The sequence below is a fragment of the Stenella coeruleoalba genome (genome assembly GCF_951394435.1).
Source record: "Stenella coeruleoalba genome assembly, chromosome: 15".
Taxonomy (NCBI): Eukaryota; Metazoa; Chordata; class Mammalia; order Artiodactyla; family Delphinidae; genus Stenella; species Stenella coeruleoalba.
The window spans coordinates 35,039,663-35,062,671 of NC_137161.1; the positions used below are offsets into that span (position 1 = coordinate 35,039,663).

General features: G+C 39.1%; 1 protein-coding gene across 2 annotated transcripts in view; it reads right to left on the minus strand.

The window, feature by feature from the left end:
• Positions 1-278: 278 nt before the first annotated feature.
• The window catches only part of TMX4 (thioredoxin related transmembrane protein 4), a 46,552-nt gene continuing 23,821 nt past the window's right edge, over positions 279-23,009 (minus strand). The window contains exons 5-9 of one of the 2 annotated variants that reach the window (XR_013831688.1): positions 21,510-21,555; positions 14,731-14,832; positions 10,050-10,113; positions 2,810-8,203; positions 279-1,419 (exon numbers count right to left, since the gene is read on the minus strand). Coding sequence is in view for 1 of the 2 variants with exons in the window: in XM_079945927.1 (XP_079802053.1) it covers positions 7,839-8,203; positions 10,050-10,113; positions 14,731-14,832; positions 21,510-21,555 (577 nt within the window). In the remaining variant the exon portion in view is untranslated. Of the gene's footprint in view, positions 1,420-2,176; positions 8,204-10,049; positions 10,114-14,730; positions 14,833-21,509; positions 21,556-23,009 lie in introns of those variants that run through there. The other variant, XM_079945927.1, reaches the window with a different exon arrangement.

Here is a 23,009-nt window from a genome sequence, read left to right on the forward strand (position 1 = left end):
TATATTTCTAACATTCATTCCAATATTTCTACCACAGATTATTAGTAAAGTAGTTCAGGAATGTGTCATACTCAGAAGATAACATGGACCAGCCAAGAACTAGAAATACTCTGCATGTCTATTAACAGAAAAATAAACAATGTGTTGTATATTCACACAATGAAGTCTACACACCAATAAAAAGGATTGAACTGCTGATACATGCAGCATGGATGAATCTAAAACATTATTCTAAGGGGAAAAAATGCTCTCCTTTTGTGTTTTATATTCCTTTTATCCTTTTAATAATTTTTAAAAGTTTGAAGTTTTTATCTGATATTATTATCTCAAGGATCAGGGCAAATCTAATCCTGCTGTCTGATGAATAGTTTTCTTGTGTATTTTGTAATTTTGAATTGTGAATGCACCTTAAGTGGGCTTCATCTATGGGAATCTTTATGCCAGGTTGAAGGTGTTTTCAATAGTACTTAGTTTTGTGCTCACTTTTGCTAGTATACCCTCCTGACCCACTCTTTATGAGAAATTCTTGATTTGGGGCCTTTTGAGACTATGAAGCTTGTGTAAATTCAAACTTCAGTTTGTAAAGGTCAGGCCTGTGGTTATGATTTCCCAGGGAAGACTACTGTTTTCAACACACAGACCAGGCCAAGACAGATAAGCTTTCCCCACGTGCTAGTGAGCAGACTTTTCATTTCACTGAGGATGTGGCTGGGAATTTTATGCAGTTTTGATCCCAACTTCCCACCCAATGTCAAGACATTGTACCCTGTAACTATGTGGTCAAAAAAACCCACACCCTCTTGTTACCTAGGACAGCAGTTTCCACCACCACCATCACCCCCACCACCATCACTCCCACTGGGGCAGTCTCAGTACCAGGTCATGTTTATTTACTTCATGATTTTTGGCCCCTGTGAATTTTTCTTTCTTTTGTAGTTAGCTTTGCCTTTAAAAGATGTCAGTTGTATTTTAGCCAACATTTCTGGTTTTTGTGGTGGGGGAGTTTTCAAATTTTCTGTTCCCTCAATATCACTTATCAAATAAGTTTCAGAAATGCTAAACTCAACTCTTCCTTGGATATTCACATCATTAGCCTGCTAAAGGACAATTTAAATTTAACCTTTTAGGAACAATGTACACTAAAATCTCTCTTAACTTGGGCTTGCCCTTAAATCACTATTTTGTTTGCATATTATGAATGAGGCAGTTTCCCTCATGGGAGAACTCAGGAATAATCATGGGCTTAACTGTTTCTCGAGGCCACTACTTTAACCTGTCACTAGGATTATGTTGTACTCACAGGATGGAGGAGGTGAGGGGTTTGTCCTTCTGCTATAGCATGAGAGCAGGCATGCACTTTTAAAACAAATGCCAATACTATTTATATGTGTTTAAAAGCATAGAAGAAAAAAAATCACCCTATTTTATGCCAATTAATAGGGCAGTTTGCTCTGTTAGGAGGTAACACTTTTCCAGAGTCAGTAGAATAAAGGCTCTGAAGGAGGGTCAAAGGATTTGATACCACAGTATAACCATGTGGCTTTGCCCACAGCTGGCTCTCATCTATGGAGGAGTCAAGGGTATGCAAAGTCTTAGAATACTCTGTACAATATTGTTATTAGTTGGAATAGTTAAAAGTCAATGGTTAACCCAAAACCTGCTGGTTTCTAATGCTATTTATTAGATCGAGACTCATGCTCAGAACTTATTGCACAGAGAACTAACGATTGAGGGACAATTCTATAGAGTGACAGCTCTGTAATTTTGTAAACCTGGCAGGTTGTCCCTTTGAGTCTGGGTCTATCCTATGGATTCTACAGAGTAACTAGTTATAATTTTAGGAATTATATGCCCCACCAGGGACAACAGAACACAAAGAATGTTGATGGTATAAACTTTTCCAAAGTATAATTTTTAAGGTTAACATGATTAATCAGATGTCTATTAACTAGAAACCATTTAGGGAGATTTATAAATTACTGATTAGATATCAAAGACATTGAAATAGTAGAAAAAGCTCATACTAAGATTAGTAACTGTTCCTCTCTCATTCCCTAAAAGGAAAATGAGGGCTAGAACTCACTCTGAATGCTCAGCAAAGAACCTCCCACTGAAATAAATATTAGTCCTATTTTTCCATATGTGCATCTTAAAGGTTGCTTGCGTGCATCAGAGGGGTTCCAAATCCATCTCTGCCTCAGAAACCACTAATCCTGCCCTCCTGGTCACATGTACCATCCAAACCCTCAGCCTAGATCAGCTTCCTCTCTTATAAACTCACATAGCATCTCTTATCTCTTCTATTTGTCATTCTTTTTTTTTTAAGCTTACTCTTTCTTTAAAATTTTTATTGGAGTATAGTTGCTTTACAATGTTATTTTCGACTGTACAGCAAAGTGAATCAGTTGTATGTATACGTATATCCCCCGTCATTCTTATTGCACTTATTAATGTCCATCTTTCCAAACAAAACACGAACTCTATGAGAACGCACGACTCACAGTTTGAAAACTCTGGTATCTTGAAGACCAATTATAGGCAAGTGCAGAAGGCAGACAACCAGCACTGTGCTCATATGTATTCTTCCCTCCCTGCGACACGTGCATTCATACGACTAATCTTCATGAGGCACTCAGGTTACAAAGGCAGGTAAGATAAAGTCACTGTGGCAGAGACGCTAGCTCTCAATCCCCCTTTTTCTTAAGGACACGGCAAGATTACACAGCCCAGTCCCCCTTTAGGTTAGGCGTGACCTCTCTCCCAGCGAACATAAGTGCCACGGCCCAGCTATAACACCTCCCAGGAACACTCCTCGTGCTCTCTCCACTTCCCAGTGACCGGGGGTGAAATGAACACAGTCACCTCAGAAGCCACAAGTTAGACAGCAGAGCCTCTCTTGACCTGGGTCCCAGAAAAACTTGCATGAAGCAGGGCCTCTGCTCTCTGGGATGCCTGAACTCAGTGAAACACTAATAAATTTCTCGTTCTGAAAGTTCCTGAGATTTTGGAGCCTGTTAACACAGCCTAGACTAGCCTAATCCAGTTCTCAGTCTCAAGAGGATCACATGTCCTGAGAAAGACGTGTCCTATTATTGTGGAACAGGTTCCAAATAGCCTCCGAGATTGAAGCAAAGCAGGGGATTGCATTTTGCACCTGAAGTGCTGTTGGCTTCAAAAGATGCAGGTTTTGCTCCCAAGATGTATGACCAAGTTCAATCAAGTAGGCTGAGATACCACATAATGGATATTTTTCCATTCGCATTCTGAGCCAGTTTCTCAGAGGGGAAGGATTTGGTGGTATGGAAGTTTAACCATTTTTTTTTACTACACCCCCCCCCACCATCTTTCCAAAGTGAAAAATCCAATATCTATTATTTCAGTCCCTGAGGGTGTTTAATAAAAGCATCGCCTCATGTCCTTTGTGCTTTTCCACTGCTATACTGATAGGAAGGGTCAGGTGTAGGTCAGAATCTTCTGAATGCCCTAGGAGACCATGTCGACTTACAGCGTCTTGAAGGGTTAGCAACATCCCTTGCCATCCACTCCAGCCCTGGTCACCTCCAGACCTCAGGACAGAAGAGACCTGAGGGAAGTGAGTTTCTATAGGCAACACAACAACTGTGACAAGGAGGAAGCCTTGTTTCTCTGCACTCATTCTTGGTTTCGTGAACCTTCCAGAGCAGCTAAAGGCAAGGGTTCAGGTTTCATGAAGTCAAGGAAAAGAGGGAGAAAGAAAGAGGGAAAATGAACAGACAGGATGGAGAATGGACACACGAAAATTAGTTTTTAAGGAAGTAATATTTTTCACTGCCTAGGCAAATGACTTCTGTGAAATTCTTATATGAAAAGTAATACACTGTTTTGTTTTTACTTAGTTATCACTATCATTAGGTTTCGATGCAAGTGGAAATTTACAATAAAATGAAAACAAATAGCATCAAGGATGATATACAATTCTGTGATAATGTGATTTGTAATTCAGGCAATGCCCTGCTTGAGACTCATATCCTGATTTCCCACTCCAGTTGCTACAGAAGCAAAAAATACAGAGATGAAGAAAAAAATAATTATCACTAGGCTTAAAGATTAAGACCATTCCAAGAATATAAATAATGAATTTATAATGTATTACAATACAAATAAACAGTATTTTTAGTATAAAAGCTGCACTTGCACCAAGAAGCTATTTAGTAACAAATATGATTAAAATACATCAGAAACATGTTAAAGTTGTATGAGTCACATGTGTCACAGTTCACAAGAAACTTCACTGAAAATAAGCCATCTGAAGGCCACATGTCCTGGTCTGAAACTATCAAAGGCCTTTCAACCAAACCTCCTGGTTCAGGAAAGATGCTCAAAAAACTGCCCCATCTGGGTTCATCAGACTTGATGACTCCATGTTTGGTTTTCAAAACAAGCTATAAGGGATCAGAATGTAGGACTGAGGTAAACAGATACTAAACAAGAAGGAACTTTTCTATTAGCGCAAAAGATCTACATGAATACTTCCCAAGATATTATATTGAAAGAATGGGTCAACCACACATTTAGAATACTGGCAGAAATAACACTTCAACACTGAGATAAAGGACATATCGAGACTACTGAGACACATTAGCAAAAGCACCAATCTTCCCCTTCTTTCTCTCACTTCATGCCAATTTAAGGTTTTATGCTAAAAGCTCAGGTACATCCTATCATTTCTACCCTTTTTTGGACTCTTTAATGTTTCCTATTCTGTAAAACAGGCTCCACTCTTAAAGGACTTGGTAATAAAAAGTCACATGCCAAGTACTTGCCTTAAAAGACACTTTTATCATCTACCCAAATTACACATACCCAAATCCTGGAGAAACACCATAGCTATCAACAAGGATATGGGCCATAAGAGAGTCAAAATTTGGCTTTCTCCACCATCAACATCAACCTGACCAAAGCTTGTTTGTTTTTTGTCACATTAGTAATTCTGCATTTCTTTTTGTAGTCAGAGAGGCCTGTGGCTAACAGGGATTGTGTTCCCAAGATCAGGCTGGGGGTGCGTGCCCATGTGGTGCCAGGCCCTGTGAGCTGAATGAGCAGGCCTTGCCCCATTCATGCTTACATTTCAAAGGGAAAGAAGGAAGTGGGATTGCCTATATGTTGCTTCAGCATGAGATCTCTAAGCAAGCTGGGGTGGTCTGGCAAGAGATGAATAATAAAAGAAAGAAACTAAGGAAAATGTACCTAGAAGTTTCAGATTTTCCCTCTAATCAGTGAACAGGCACCCCATTCCCACTACTCACACATGAAGCACTGCACCCCCATTCCCAAATGAAGTTTTATTTGCCTAATTTTGATATACATAAAATACTATTCTGTAACTAAATAACTGATATTGTAATATAGGGAGGCATGACTTTTATTTTTTCAATCAAAATCATGTTTCCATGCACTTGACTTCTGTATTAAATATATTATCTAAAGGAAAAGTCTATCAATCCTATTGAAATGTTAATCTAATTTTAAATTATTTTGGGTTGACTTTTTTCGTTTAATTTTATATTCAGTAAGTATTGAAAATGAACCTAAAGGCTAGAAGTGGAAAGAAATTAAATTAGATGTATACATCTTTCATCAGAATATTAAAACAAAAACAAAACAGGAAAAATGGTCCCTGTAGCCAGATACTTCAACTTTTAATGGATCTGGTTCTCCAAACTGTTTTATTCCTCTTCCTCCAATTTTTTTAAGTATCGCTGAGAAAGAAAATACATGTCTCATTATATAATCAGATACTATTTGGAGCCCAACTGGGAATTGGCCTTACATTTATAAAAAGCCAAAGTAGACTTTACTTCTTCATTCCTTCTCCTTTAGTGAAATACTCCACTTAAAAAAAAAAAGATTTCAACATTGCGGGGGAGGAGGTATTGTACAGAAAAGCCAAACTATGAAACCCTTCTTTTTCCATACCCTTGAACTTGAACTCAATGATCTTTGAAAACTTTGTTTCAGCTGATTAGAAAAGAAAGAAAATCCAGTGACAGGAGGGCAGATCCAGCTCAGCTCTGATCCAGAAAGGCTTCCTGGTATCAGGGAGATGCAGCTGCCTCCCTCAGAACCATGGTGCTTTGGGTGAGGAGGTATCAGAGCCCCAGATGGTGGGAGGGGCAAGAAATGAGCACAAGTCAAGGTTTTCCCAGTCTGTCAGTTCTGTGATAGCCTCAAACTTGAGGTCGTGTTGCTGTCTGAAGAAAAAAATTATTGGCAACTCTTAATGAATGTCACCGCACTGGGGGATGAGACTGTCAGGTCAATGAGTTGGGAAGATGAAGAACAACCAACTCTAAAAACTGGATTCCGTCAGAATAAAAACTCCCTTTGTATGAGGCTTGCAACAGATTCCTTCAGCCACACCAGGGTAGAGTTTCAGAACCTCCCCTTCCTCCAGTGAGCCTGAGTTCAAAGTTAGTACAACGTAAGGGTTATTGAAACAGCCAGATAGGCATATGCTGCGTTTTTCTTTTTAAAGATGACAGAAGCTTTTTGAATTTCATAAACCTGTACTACTTATTATTCTGTCTGGACCCAAAGGGGTGTAGGATCAACTTTAGACATCTTTCATAAGCTTGGAATCTAATATTATGAATTTATTCTAAGACGCAAATCAGGTAGATGGATGGATTTTTTAAAAGACATTGGGCCCCCTGGGTACTTTTAGCAGATTGAGTATTGAGAGATTTACAGGGATAAAATTCTTTACAAGATTAAGGAAGAAGGAAACGAAACCAAATCTTTCATTTCCAGATATACACTTTCATTAATTCTTTCACCAAAAGCACATCACTGAAGGAAAACCAGAAATGGTTTTTCAGTTATTATTAAAGTGGTTCAAGAGCCAGGGAACCCCTTGAGATAGAAACAAAACAACACAGTATTCAAGTTTTCTTCATAAGACTACCTTGTACTGGCAAGACTTAGGAGACTTCTGGCTTCAAAAAGAATATTGCTAAAGGAACTTTTTGAAAAAAAAAAATGACATTTTGGCTAAAAACAACAAGAAAAATCTCTCTTGTAAAACCCCTACTTCCTTTTGAATCTCCAAAGGTTACAACATTTGAGATGCTTGGCAGTCATGGCTTCATGGGCTGTGCTTCTTGATTATCTAAACCCTTAAGGTGGAATAAACGCAGCTGATGTCAAGTAGACTGCTGTCTGAGTCCTCTCACTGAGGACAGATTGTGAAGAGTGTGAGGGGCCTGCAGGCCCATGGTGGGAAAGTTGGAAATGCTAAAGGTAAGAAATAAAACATAAGAAAGGAGATTTAGAGAGTTAGGAAGATTTCCAAGCTCTTTTCTACAATAATATCCAAGGCCCTCTCAAGTTCTATCTCTAAAAAGTACACTTGTACTATGGTACCCGACGTTTCTTACAGTTTGACAAAAATAAATATTCAATACAAGAAGAGGAAGCAAGTTATCAGCTACACCCTGAGGACGTTCATTCGCCCTGCTTTCATGTTAGGGGCCTGCAGCCCTGTCTACTGCCCATGAACAGTGCTCACGATGGCTGGGGATTGCTTCCTCTGGTCAAAACTCTGGGGCCCCAAGGAAATGAATTTGTTCTCATCACAGGTCCCGAACAGACCCTAACAGCATGTTTGTTTTTCTGTACCCTGTCATGCCTGAAAGATTCTCCTTAACATATATGAGAATAATGCCATGAGACTACATGGGCTAGAGATCATTTTTTAAGAGAAGCTTGCTCATTCAAGAAAAAATAAGGATTTGGTTTAAACTGCAGACCAGAAGTAAGCAGACATATTCTTTTGGTCTGTACCCTTGGAAACACTGTCATCAGGCTGACGGTCCCTTGTCGGCATGCTGACTTCTGCGCTGTCTCACTGTGTCTTCCGCTGCCTCTGTGCCAGCTGGACAGGGCTGCTCTGGGGCATTCTCTTCAGTCCCAGCAGGTCCTTCATCCTCCTGGGCCTCCCTCAGGGGCCCCTGGTCCCGGGCATCACTCCTCTTCTCGTCCATGCCAGCAGCCGGGCTGTCCTCCTCGTCCTCCTCTGCTTCTTCCTCATAACCAAGGTCTTCTTTCTCTTCTTCATCATCTACAAGGCTGTCCTTGTTTTCTTCTTCATTTGAATCATCCTTTCCTTCCTCTGCATCCTGCAACTGTTCAGTTGTATGAGCCTCCCCTGACCTAAGATTCTGCTCTGTGGAGGGAAGAGAGGGGAACATTCTCTGAATAAACAATGGGCATTCACAAACACTGTATGTTTTCACTAGTATGTGGAATCTAAAAAAATAAAACAAATGAATATAACTAAACAGAAACAGACTCATACAGAGAACAAACCAGTGGTTACCAACAGGGAGGGGCAAGATAGGGGAAGGGGGTAAGAGGTACAAGCTACTAGGTACAAAATCAATAAGACACAGGATGTAATGTACAGCATAGGGATATAAGCAATTTTTTTTTTTTCTTTTCCAGTACGCGGGCCTCTCACGGTTGTGGCCTCTCCCGTTGCGGAGCACAGGCTCCGGACGCGCAGGCTCAGCGGCCATGGCTCGCGGGCCCAGCCGCTCTGCGGCATGTGGGATCTTCCCGGACCGGGGCACGAACCCGTGTCTCCTGCATCGGCAGGCAGACTCTCAACCACTGCACCACCAGGGAAGCCCCAGCAATATTTTATAATAACTTAAAATGGAGTATAATCTATAAAAATATCAAATCTCTCTGTTGTACACCTGAAACTAATATAACATTGCACATCAACTATACTTCAATTAAAGAAAGGTCATTCAGCAATTGAGTACATTTAGCTGTGAAATGGAACAATGGGGCATATGACAGTCTTCTCCATCTTGGAACTATGTTATCACACAGGACAGATCTCTGGATGGCATCCTGGCCCCACCCATGGCCTCTCGACCTCTCTCTGGAGACTTCACTAACCATGTTGAATTTGGCACAGCCCAGGGGCATGGAGGGCAAAGGTTTCTTTGTGCTCTGTATTTTATACCGTGTAGAATGTTCAGTGACCCACTCACTGGTCATGGTGATCGGTTCAGAACTGTGACTTAAGCCAAGTCAATCAGAGTAAGTTTTTGGCCAGAGTCAGGAGCAAAAGCTTTATCTCTTTCTACAGGGACTGCTAAGCTGATAAAATGTGAGTTGGGGCTGTTGAAAGCTACTGAATCAGGTTCATGAAGTAGAAACTATCATCCCTTGGGCTGTGCATGAAGCCAGAACATCCCTGGATTTTTCAGTTTTGTGAACTAATAAATTTTTCTTTTTTCCCCTAAGTTGTTTTAAAATGGGATTCTGTTACTTTTAAGAATTCAAAGGAACATATTTTATAATTATATATGGAAGTTTCAAAGCCTTAAAAACGTCAAGAACTAAAAAGAAATATAAGCTTATTTAGTTGAACTCCCACATAAAATTCAACAATTATGAAATCTCATAAGAGTCTTCATGGGGACTTCCCTGGCAGTCCAGTAGTTAAGACTCTGCGCTTCCGCTCCAGGGGACATGGGTTCAATCTCTGGTCGTGGAACTAAGAACCCACATGCCTCACTGCACAGCCAGCCAAAAAATAAAAAAGAGTCTTCATGCAAACAATAGGAATAAAAGCATGGAAATTCAGGGGTATTTGGTCCCAGGAACAGTGTGAAATAGTGAAAGGATTTGGGGAGATGGCTTTTAAAGGACTCAGGACAGTTACTGGCACACAGTAGACACTCAGTAAGTGTCAGTTCCCCTCCCTCCCTGCTCATTCCAGTTTCAATGAAGGAAAAGATGTCAACTGATTAATGAAGGGCAAACAATTCAAGGGAAAAAGCAATTGCCAAAATGAAATGTTCCTTAATTTAAGAGAGGAGAAAAAAAGAATTTTTGCTCAAATCTATCTAGAGAACATATTTCAAAGGAATTTGGTAATGGTGATGGTTTGGTCACCTAGCAAATCAGGGGAAAAATCCACTATCTATATGAGCATGAAAGGGCACACCACAGAATTCCAAAAATACTCTATTTCATGAATCTGTCATACTTACCAGAACCTTCAGATAAATGCCTTGGAAGTGGCAGATAGAAACATTCTGATATGACCACCAAGACCTGGAGGGAAAAAAGTGATTTCACAGTGAGTGGATAGGACATTTGTTACCAAACAACCTCAAAGTTAGGTCCTGCTTCTATAACCAGACATTCATAGACAAATATCAATACACAGCAATTGGTCAAAAGTCCTCAAAAAAAGACAAGGGTATAATTAAGAATCTTCTATTTTTCAAATGTGATATAACATAGGAAAACACTATTAACTGTAGAACAGGGGTCACAAAGTCAAATGTATACACACAGACCACTAAAAATAGATGAATCAAGCAAGTGTAAGAAAACAAGACACTATCAGCCAAGTCTAAAGTGATCTTTAAAAAAGAAAACATATTCTGACAAATAAAAGTAGTCTGTACATGGGTTGTCTCTCACCAGTGGGTAACCCTGATTGTGTGGAAGAATACTTCAGGGTGTAGAATTCTTAAGAGTCCTATAAGAAATTACTACAGGGACAAACTGTGAGAAAACACTTCAGTGATGTGAACTAAATCCTATTTTAAACAGTGATTGACTGGCTTCACACCTCTGACCTTGAAAGCAGCATTGAGTCACTTGCTACTTACTATAAACATGCTGTTTCCCTTGATAAACCACAAGCTCCTAAGAGGCAGGTTCATTCTAGTCCATGTTCCAGGCCTGGATGGTGTGGGCCGTGGTGATGAAACTGACAGGATGACGTGTGAATCGGGGCCAAGTCAGCGGGAGCCCCTCGCTCTCTACGCCCTCCCCATGTCCTCCCCTACACAGTGCACAACACAGAGAAGTCAGCACAGGAGGAAGCTGCCCACTGAGAAGGGCTTCACAGTTCCTCTTTTACCTAGCTAACTCCTGGAGTTCACCTACACTTTGAACAACTGCCCAGTCTTTAAAATAGGAATAGTACTTCATAAATATGTTTTTAAGGGGCTCTAAAATTTAAAAAACCCAAAGTCATTGCCCTTTTGATTCAATTTTATAAACATCAAATGAGAACCTCACTTTATTACCATCTGTATATTCATTTATTACTTACTTAATATTTGCCTCATTAGGTTCAAGATATCATGTTAACTTCTGAGGGGAAGGGTTCAAAAAGAGAAAAAAATGGCAGTCTAATTAAGAAGCAATATGGAACAGGGGTCTCATAAAAAATGAAGAAAGCTCTTTGATAGATACTTAAGAGATACAGAGATTACAACCAGTTATGGGGGTGGGGAAGACTCTAGAATGACCACTTGAAAGGTGGCATTTAGGGTCCTGGGCATGGTCAGGAGCGGAAGGGCAGCAGCAGCTATCTGGCTCTTGTAAGCGACACCAAACTGGACCACAGGGGCTCTTGGATCCAGAGAAAGGCCTAAATGCCAGGCTGAGGAGACCCATGTGCTGGGCAGTGTTCCTCCTTGGGAAGGAACAAGCTCCAAGCCATCAAATTGATTTGAACAGCAAAGAGGAAAACATCTCCATCTGAAAAGACTGAGGTTGAAAACCTATTTCTAATATGACAGTCACTTGCTTATAGTAGCTATTCACTGGACATAATGTTCTTTGTGACTTTTTTTTTTTTTCCTTTTGGCTTTCTTAATACCAACTGGAGGGGAAATTTTTGGTCCTGACACATTGCAAGGGAAAGAAGAAACACCTGCCAGTGACAAATAACTGGCATTTACAACAAAGCCTGGGAGGGAGTAAGTCCCACCTGCGAGATACCTGGGCCATCTAGAGCGCTAGGTAAGGGGGCCTAGCACAGACTTATGGGACACCAGCCTCAACCTTGTCAGCTGTGTGACCCTGGGCAAGTCACTTAACTGTTCTCTCACTTGCACTTTCTCTTGAAAGGACAGGCTTGGGACTAGTCTATCACTAAGGGCTGTTTTATATCTCTAAGAGTATATAATTCCATTATACTGTCTTCCTTCCCAGAAATTGGGAGGAAAACCCTCTCATTCTATCAGTTCAGGATCTATTTTCCAGTCTCAAGAACCACCCCCTTGGGATGAGTCACTTTCTGAGCCACTAAGAATGGTACTGTTTAAAAACAGGGTCTATATAGGATTGGTGTCCTCATCTTCATCTTCCCTTCCATGGTTAGATTTTCAGGTTTCAGCTTAGCAGACAGCCAGGCATCTAAAAGAGGAGAGTAGACGGATTTGCCATCTTTCACAGGAAAGATGAAACTTTCTTCCACTAGGAACTGGTCAGCAGCATGTAGAAAAATAGTCCACCCAAGCTGCAAAATCCACACAGTGTCCATACCTACCAACCGAAATGGAGACCAGATAACAGAGGCAAAAGATTGCTACCTGTGTTTTCCATTGCTTTTCTGCCTGTCTACAGATTCGCTATCTTCCACCCTTCAAAGCAGAGTTGCTGATGTCAGAAAATGATGCGGCCTGAGTGATTTGATACACAGACTATGCACTTAAGGATCTTTCCCATATTGGTTTAAAATGCAAAATATATACTTGATTTCTAAAACTGAGCTCTTTGTTTACATGTGAAAAATAACATTTAGTAAAATATTTCAACCACTAGGCTCAATCAAGACAGCAAGCAAAAATCAAACTAGCAGCCTTGTTTTGACTTCCCATCTTTTAAAATTAAGGAAAAATAGGAAATGTAATAGTCAGGCTTATGGGAAACAATGACTTGATCCGGAAATCACTTCTTATGGAAAACATCCTGCCCTTTCTGGCCACTGCATAAGTTAAACTCCATAAAGACTCATAGAGGGAAGGAGACCCTCCAAGGTCACCAAGACCAAGTTTCACATAACTGCACACTGGGCCTTGCTTTCAGCCCCCAGTTAATGGCAAAGGTGACACAGAGCAATGAACTGATCACCTGCAGACCTCATTGAAGGCAAAAATTCTAGCTGTTGTGTTTCTTTTAACATGTTACAGTTGTAGAAAAGGCATTTTGAGCAGAGACATGTGTTTGCTATTTTATGGAAATGTATTAACAGAAAATGTATGAGTCTATTACTGCTTTGAAATTATTATTTCCTTAAATAACATTCTCTTCCCAACTTCTTATGAAGGAACAGTAATCTCTATCACTTAGTCACTTGAATAGTCTAGAATCAACTCTCTTCTTTCTTCACGTCAAGCCTCTAATAACCTTCCTACACTGATTATTTGACTCTAAGTTTCCAAATAACTTAGGGCTTAGGCAGGCTTGACTTCTTGGACTTACGGTCAACCTCAAAAGTAAAATTCTAAAACTCTTTATGTGAGAAGAGTTTTCAGTGATCTTCCAATAGGCCCACACTCAAACTACATACCCCATAATTCCATCTCAGAATCACCCAGGATCTCATACTGTTCCCCCTACAGAAGCCTCACACTCATGCAGCTCCAGAGTAGACGGTAGATGGGAGAAGCACATTTATATCCAAAGTCAAAGTTATATCCAAAGTCAAATCATTTTAGGCCAGAGCATTAGGGAAATGTTAGTTAGCAGTAAGACTAATGCAGCAGAATGGAACATACCTAGGACCTAATGAATGACATATCTAAGTTCTATCCCCACCCATGAAGTTAACATCAGCAATCAAATGACAAATATAAATCATAATACGAAGTAAGCATGTTCATGGCAAAATAAAATCGAGCTTCCTTGGCTTCTTGGAATATGACTTTGTAGTACCAAGTTGTGACTTGCTATAAAGGCGACTGCTAACATTTTAAGCTTATTTTTTAAAAGACCTTGCAAAAGAGCTGAAATACATTACAAAATGTAAGGATAGACTTTAAGACAATCTTACCTAAAGGGCTGTCCTTTTCATACAAATTTTTAGTGATCATCAATTATTCCTATCATACAGTGTTTAAGGGCTATGTGATTAGTATATAGTATAGTAACTTTTACGAACTTCTTAGACTTTAAAGCCCAAACTGATCAAGTGTAGGTAAAGAGAAAGATTTCAAAAATATATACAACCAAGAGTAAAACACGCCCAAACATTTATAGTTGCCTATATAGTTAAGTAAATAAATGTATTATTCCAACACTTACCTAACTCTAGGGAGAAAATACACACATACCTAATGGATAGTAATTTTCATATCCAAAGAAGACATAGTGATGTGGTTTGCATCTTATTTTTTCACATAATAATGATTGTGTTTTTTATCCACATTATCTTACACACTCCACCTGGGGAAAACTGCAGTGTATGTATAAGCAGCTGGTGAGTTTAGAGGTTCAATTTGAGTATACGAACAGGAAAGATCATCTTGTTCACCCAAGGAACAAATTCACAGCTTTGGTCTTATCATCACAATGTTCTAATCAAGTAGGCAATTTGTGAATTCACAGCTGACTCAGTTGTCTTGGAAACTGACTATGAATTCGAGTAATTCTCTATTTCTTTCTTCATTACTGCCCATATTTTGGGTAGCACACGACTTCAGAATATTTAAGAGAGAGGATTAGGCAATAATAATTTAATGAATTTTCCAGTATTTCTCAAATTTCCATTGAAAGCAGTATCAAACAAGCAAATATTATTTAACTGCTTAGATTACACGCAAAATGATGTTTGTTTATGAGCTTTTTCTTTCTTGGCTGCTTTCCAGTTTTGCATGAAACCAACTGGCTTTAAAGACAAGAAAAAAGATTGGCATTATCTCTTACCAGACCCATGAAAAGGCCAAAAATCAAGGTGGCTATGATGAAAAAGACGTAAGAACACCAAGCAGGAACTCCAAGGGTCACTGTGAAATAGTTGTGAAGATGCTGTAATCAGAAGAAAAAAGTAAAAAAAATATATTTATAATGAGGACTAAGAATGTCTGAATCTCCCTCTTTATCTATAACTCAAGTCTGCAAATTGTTTCTACTTATATGAGCCCCCACAAAGGTCGTCCAGCAGTTTATGCATCTATATGATTCTTCAAGAACAAGTCAAATTTTACAACACTGAGAATCTGAGAGTAATAATCAAGGTCATATGTAGTAAAAGTTATACTTCCTTAAAGTTCATGATCAAATAGAACTCTGGTAGAATTGGTTATCTAGTCCCTTCTTCCATCCTGAGATTTTTTTTGTCACTCTGTCCTAATAATTTATAACCTTAATTTTTACTCATAATATGGCATCCATAAAAAATTAAACTTCTTGGGCCTTTACCAATTTTTAAGTAGAACTAAATTACTACTTACGGAACATCAACCATTTAAAATGTCTCTGTGCTTCCTTTTCTAATCAGACTCTTATTATTGCTCTACCCTCACTCATCCTTAACAACTTTCCTAATCACCATAAAACCTGAATGTAATAATAGAAGAAATTTTCCAGTTAATTCATTATGAACAAATAAGATTTCATCGGTCTTCAAATAGAGTGCACATCCCTTCTTGTTTACTGTCCCCTGGGACTCTATTTGATGCCAAACACTAAAAAATAAGTGAGAAGATACAATCTTAGCTAGAAATTATTTACATGCTAAATCATACAGGAATTACAGATATGAGCCTGCCAGTCTGGAGTCAAAGCACATTTATATATGGACTTGCAAGAGCCATGCTGCCTCATGATGGCTTTGTGATAATCTATTTTAGGCTCTTACAGCTTTAAAAACATTCACTAAAAAACTAATAGTTTTATGATTTTGTTATGTCTATAGATAGTTTTATCTATAAAATTACTGGGCACAGGATGAAATGGCTCCAAGCTAAATGCCACCAGCAAGCAGATATAATGACTGAATGACTTGCCTAGAACTGATAAGGTTGATGAAAATGAGGCCAAGATTCTATTTTAATATTTCTCAAAACCTAAGTTACTCGACTATCTCCCATTGGTTTCTCAGTTTATAACTGTCAATACAATTAAATAATATATTTTATTCTGGCTTAATTCAGAATAATAAACAAAAAAGCTTGTTAACTGATCTAGAATAATCTGAGATCTCTTCTCTCCAATTTTTTACTCAGCAGTAGAGATATATCTAAAGACTCATCAAGTTTTTAAATACACATAATCAGTGTTCAATAAATATTTATTGAATAAGAAAAAGATACTAGCAAATCCTTAAACTATTCATAAGAAATGCAAACAACTCTTGATTTGAAAAACTGTCATCTGTCCTCTGCTGATGGCACTGGTCGTCACTCTGTCTTCAGCCAGGGCAATTATTTATTAAGAATAATCTAGGGCTTCCCTGGTGGCGCAGTGGTTGAGAGTCCACCTGACAACACAGGGGACAAGGGTTCGTGCCCCGGTCCGGGAAGATCCTACATGCCGCGGAGCGGCTAGGCCCGTGAGCCATGGCCACTGAGCCTGCACGTCCGGAGCCTGTGCTCCGCAACGGGAGAGGCCACAACAGTGAGAGGCCTGCGTACTGAAAAAAAAAAAAAAAAAAAAAAAAGAATAATCTAGTATTCTGCAGCCCAAGTAGGCAAAAGAGGTATTTGGGATACAAAAGGTTGTTTCATTCAAATTCCGTTCAATGGAAGTTTTAAGATGCATTGCACAGTTCTCTACTTTAGGAAATTTTGTATATTGAACATAGTTTATTTATGCTTTTCTTGATTATTCAATGTCATCATCAAGATTAAACTGTGAAATGTGCCAAAGAATTAGAAGACATGGAAAGCCAGTATTCCTTTGTGCTGACCCATGGATGTATGAATTCTGGAACTTGCTTTATAAGTAATATCTGCCCATATAGTTGGAATGAATAACAGCATCCAGTTATAAGTCCTTCTGGACAGTGTCTTGTGCCCTTTTGCAAAATAAATGATTTAAGAAACCCTCAAGAAATTTTCTAAGTTATTTTCTAGGATTCAATAAATTGTGTGCCTTTGAATCACTGCATTCTGAGACAGTCTTAGTGCTTTCAAAAACATCCTCTTATTATAATAGGTTCCACTTCAATTTTCTTGTATCAACTCACTCTTTAAAGGATTTATTTGAGCTTCTTAGAGAAACTCTGCCATCTTGTGGTCTTTTTAGGTGATTATTACTAAAGCCTCATTAATCAAGTTGTGCTCTCACAACTGTAGCCACAAATCTTTACCTGTTTACTTTGTCTGAGTCCACGATGGTTTCAGAGTACCTTTAAGAGTATTAGGGTTCCTGGTACTAGGCACTTGAAGTTTTGCTGTATATATGTTTCCAAATAATAACTGATTAAAACTGATCTGGTTCAATTTTAGATTTCTGTGTTTCCTTTCGTTGCCAGGTAAAGTAACAGTTTTCACTTGTGGAAAATACTGACCTAGTTCAATATTATATATGCTCATTACAAGGAAGCATCCTGTTGTTTACTTATGCACGAAAATGTCGCCTGCTGGGCCCAATACCTTATACTTTTGCAATAGGTGACTGAATTAGAGTTAAGTTTTGGCTACATACATTTTGGCTACATACATTTGAACGAGAGAACTAAATGCAGAATAAATGAGAAGAATATTCCAACCAGTGGTCAGATGGATTTAAGGAATGGAGCCAGGCCAAGGTGTCCAGGGGTCAGAGGTGGAGCCTCCCCTCCCCAGGGAGGCCAGCAAGCCCTCTGGGATCTGAACTACTGCAGGTCAGGTTAAATCCCGCCCAAGGGCACCACTCATCCAGCCCAGCGTTGCAGAGTCTCATTCAGAGCTGGGCTGGCCCCAAGGGACAGAGAGCCTTTTGAATTTAAATCCCATCTGCATCCCAGGATATACCCTGAGGAGTTTGGGAATGATCCTTAAACCCCTTTCAGACACAGATTAGAATCCTCAAAATATCCTCCCTGTGTGGGAGTAGCTCAGAAAGCCTTCTCCAGTGATCACCAAGGGCTCACTTCCCCTTCTATGTTCTACCCTCTCAACACCTCCAACAAGACACAAATCTGCAGCCTCTTGTAGGCTCGAGGGGAGGTGACTTGTGGATGGGCACCATCTCACTGTAATATGGTTCCAGATATTTTTACAAACAACAAAAAATCCAAAAACAGTAAGAGAAGAGACACCACCATCTAAAACAGAGGGGGATGTTTTAGAGTTTTAAAATTCACTCTGGTTATTCTCCAGTCTAAACATTCATGGCCTTTAATTCTCATCATGAGATAACTGATAAATCATTAAATCTTCTCCATCACACAGCGTGTCCAATAAGTTACCTTATTGTAACTAAAATTTGCCATATGCCTGCATATTTTCCTAACAACAGTAACACTGAGGAGAGGTATTAACTTACATCCTGTATTAGCTCAGTAAGCAGCACAAATTCAACAAATAAAGTAATGCTTAAATACATTCAAATGCTAAACCTAGTTAACAAAAGTACACATTGTACAACTGTCATAAAACCCTATTTCAATCCTATCAACCGTGGTTAAAAAATAAGTGAAAAAAGATAAAGTATTCCTTGTTGACTAATCAGTGGAAAAAGTAAAATAATGATGACAACGATGAATAATGAATAAAAGTAACAAAAAAACAGTTCTCAAGTACATGATAGGCACCAGGTTCTATGCTAAGCACAGAACAACTGTCTATGGCAGGGAAAACAAATGGGTTGGGAAACATACAGCGGGTGGACTAGCAACCCATCCATGGGACACTGCTGCTGAGAAAAGACTGACTCCTATCTATCTATGCATCCACAAAAATCTCAGTATGGTAAGAGACTGTGGATTGGCATCAACAATCTTGCCTCACTGGCATTAGCCCCTCTGCATCTTTCTTTCTTCCCTGTTTTTACCTTCTTCCTCAGAGTCTTTACACTATTTTAGTTCCAGTGCTGTGTTTCTTCTGTTCACTGTTAATACAGTTGCACTACAGTTGTATATTATCTAGACTTGAGTTAAAAACAGATTATGTTCCCCACAATTACATACTCAACATTGATGTGAGGATCTTGGGCACAGGAGAAGAACCAGCTAAATAAGCTAACTGAGCAGCCAGGTGGTCAGCTAGGAGAACGGGCTTAAGTATCAGCAGTTCTGTAAGGACAAGGCAAACTATAGCTAGAGGTTGCAGTGGGAATCAGAGACTGATGCATAGCCAAGGACTGGGTCACACCAAGCCAGAGATCATACCCTCTGAATAAGAGGACAAGGGCTGAATTCTGAAAACACAAGTGGTGAGAGCCCTTCCCAGAGATTTGATGAAAGGCTGGGGACTTGTTTCTAAGAATAAAAGAAATTACAAAAGTTTGTCAAGAGGCTTGAGGAAACCAGATGCTGATACAGAGAGTAATACCAGATTTCTGTTATAGATATTTAAGGTAATGTGTACACATATGAGGAGACTAAAATAACCTACAAACCTACCATCTATATTCTTTTAGTCATGTACATCCCCACCCCGCCCCCCACCACACATACACACACAATCTACAATCAGGGCAAATGTATTAGTGACCCCAATAAATATAAATGGACTAACTTTATCAGTGAAAAGAATTACTTCTTGCTATATGCTTTTAAAAAGATTTACTTAAAACATAACAACAAAAAGGTTGAAAGTAGAAAAAAAAATCCCAGGTATACACTAACCAGAGAGAAAAAATATGGTATTAATATTAGACAAAATGACCTAATAGAATGTAAAATGCAATTGCTGTTTGTCAAATTCTACAGTTTATCTTATAAAATTGTATTTTTTGTTCTTTTAAAAAATATCTGGAAAGTCTGAACATATGTATATATAAAATATATAAATATCATATATACTTTACTTCTCAGTCCTAATAAGAACATCTTAATTGGTTATTCAGAGATGGATCATATTCTATTCTCCAAATGGCCTTTTCTCTTAAGTCCAATGCATCCACACAGAATCCATCCATGCTGCCCAAGGCTGTGCACTGTGCCTACAAAGATAAAACATCAACTCCTGGCCTTGATGTGCTCCAAATGCCACACATCGTAATCATTTGCATGACATGATGAAAAACTGCAACTCCTTGTTTATCAGTCAAGCTATAAGAGGTCTGAGCAATCATTTATTTTCCCTGGTACTATCTTTGAAAATAAAACTACTCTTTAACAATGTGTGAAGGTCACAATCAGCTTCCATCTAAGCTCTTCTTAACCCTCAGAACAAATTCATCTCTTGACCTGCAGTTATAATAGATTCTGTGCTAAGATCTTGATGATGATTCCTCACACTTATTAATTAATCCTCTTGGATTAGACATTATATAGCTATAAGGTTTTCAGATAGCTATCAGAATATATGACTCCATCAACCTTTATTGTCAAAATACTGCAATAGGCTGAATCCCTTACTCTCAGTTCCTGGTTTGTAATTCATAATTCTCAACCTTTGAATAAACTTCTTGCCAATATTACGAAAATATCAGAAGAAAACCATATGAAACTCAAACTATCTGAAAAGGGAAAAACGTTAGTTATTGTTTAATATGATAAACAAATGTCAAAAAAAACAGTTAACAAATTTTAACCAAAAAAAGACTGAATCTAAGTTACCAATTTGCTTTCTGTTTTAAAAATTAAACAAAAAAAACCCTAAAGTAGGTATCTCACAAGGCAGGAAATATAACACAACTGAGAAACTAGGACACAAAAATTTGTTCTTAAATTTCCCTAAACATACAGTAAATGCATGAAAAACAGAGAGTCTTCATGAGCTCCCTGAATATTAAGTTCCAAATATGATGCATGACCTATAATCATAGCTTAGAAAAGACAAATATAGGGAGGGACTCACTTCTAAAGATCTTTTGAAATACTTTAAGGATATATATTTAATTTCACAGCAATTTTGTCAAATCTGGTAGGATTTATTAGTTCACCCTACATGTAAAGAGGAGCAAAAGCTTATGTGATACATTCAAGATTATGTAACAGTTCAACATTTTAACCTAAATAAGTTCTAAGCCACTGAAAGGACTCAGTGAAATGATACAATCACACATATCAGGGGCTCTCTTCCATAAAGGGCCACATCATAAATATTTTAGGCTTGTGGGCCATATGATCTCCATCACAACTACTCATCTCTACCACTGTAGTGTGAAAGCAGTCACAGAATACAAGTAATAAGTGCATGTGACTGTGTTCCAACAAAACTTTATTTACCAAAAAGGGTGGCCTGGCCCACACACAAGTTGGCTGATCCCTGACAAATATTTGATCTGTAGGGAGATTACAACAATGGGAAAATAAGATGAAGAGAAACCACATAAGCCCTTTCAGCTTTGTTAAAAGGATTCATTACCGATCTAAGAAAATATGACTTTGACACAGTAGTTACAGGTCTCTGTCCAATTTATGTCCTTAGAAGGACACAAAGACACACTTCCACTGTGACCCCATGTAAGAGTAGTTCTGTGACTTAAAAAGAAAATGGAAATTATAAAACCATTTATAAGTGTTTATTTTCCAATTATTTAGACGCTACCGTTTCACTCTTAAAAAAAAACCCTCTGCCAATATAATAATAAAGGGCATATTTACTCACCCATATCTTGCCAGAGATGCTAAAAAGACCAGCCATTCCAGACATCCTAAAAAAATAAAGAGAAGGAGAACCACTGGTGATGTATGGTATTAAAAAACAAACAAACAAACACAAGATTCAAGTCACAAGGACTACTCCTCCACTTCTTGCAATACATTGTCCTCTCTCCTGGATTCATTTCCATCCTTATAGAGCTTAGACCCCATGGTCACCATCTGAATTACTCTGGTCTAAATACGGTCAAGTCCCTGATCCTTTCTCCCTGCATGGTGCATGCCTGGCGAAATCCCTAACCCTGAGCAGCTGAATGTCTCTGGGGAAAAAATCATGATCTCCCCTCACAGTCACAAACCTCAGCGAGCACTCAATACGGCCCAGTCCCACTGTTATCTTTTAGGCTCTTACCTGAGAGCCTATCATATCCTTTTCTCTCCCTTCAAACTTTACACACCCTCCCCTCCCCATGCACTCTCAGCTAACAAACACTGCTTGTCTGTCACTGTGAAACCAGAGCCATTATGTGATCTCTCTTATCTTCCCAGCAGCAAATCTGAGCCTGGTGTACAACTGCATCCACCTTCTCCTATTGCAACAGAGAAAGTCTACCTGCCTGAGCACAGTCCAAACCCTCCACTCGTGCCTTGCACCCCATCCCTTCTGTCTTGCTAATGACTTGGTTTTTCCTGTCATCCCATTTCTTGCATCAGCAATTTCTCCCTCTCTGCTGGATCATTTTCATCTGCACGAAAACATGTTCTACCCTCTCTCATCTTTTGAAAAGAGTATCACTGGACCTCAGACGGCCCTCCAGCTCAGCTTCACAAACTTCTCCAAAGAGAAGCCTATACTTGCTGCTGCTTCTTCCTCACCGTATCTTTAACCCATTCAAATCTGGCTTCCATCACTACTGCACTATCACTCCTTGTCAAGGCCACAATGACATCGCATTGCTTCACTCAATGTCTCTATCTCAGACTTGACCTCTCTTAACCCCTTGGTAACATGGGACACGAGTGACTATTCCCTCCTTCTTGAGCACCTTTTACTTGGCTTCTAGGAAACTGTGTACCCTCACCTGTCCTCCTGCCTCACCGGTACTCATTTTCAATTTCCTTTTGCTGACTCCTTCTCTACCCAACTTCTTAACTTTGGAGTGTCCTGTGGCTCAGGCCCAAGCACTTTTCTTTTTCTCTCTCTCTAGGTGATCCCCTTCCTTTTAAAACTTTAAATACCATCTATATGCCTTGTATTTGTGTTCCTGAATTCTCCATGGAGACCCAGCTCCATGCATCCAACTTGGCAGCTCTACAAAGAAGTCTGCATCTCAAACTTTCCATGTCCAACCCTGAACCCTTGATTTTCTCTTGCTCAAATCAGTAACTGGTACCAAGACCATCAAATTCTCAAACCAGAAACCAAGGAGTTGCGTGTGTGTGTGTGTGTGTGTGTGTGTGTGTGTATGAATCTTCCCTCTCCTTCATCTGAGCAAAGTCTACCTTT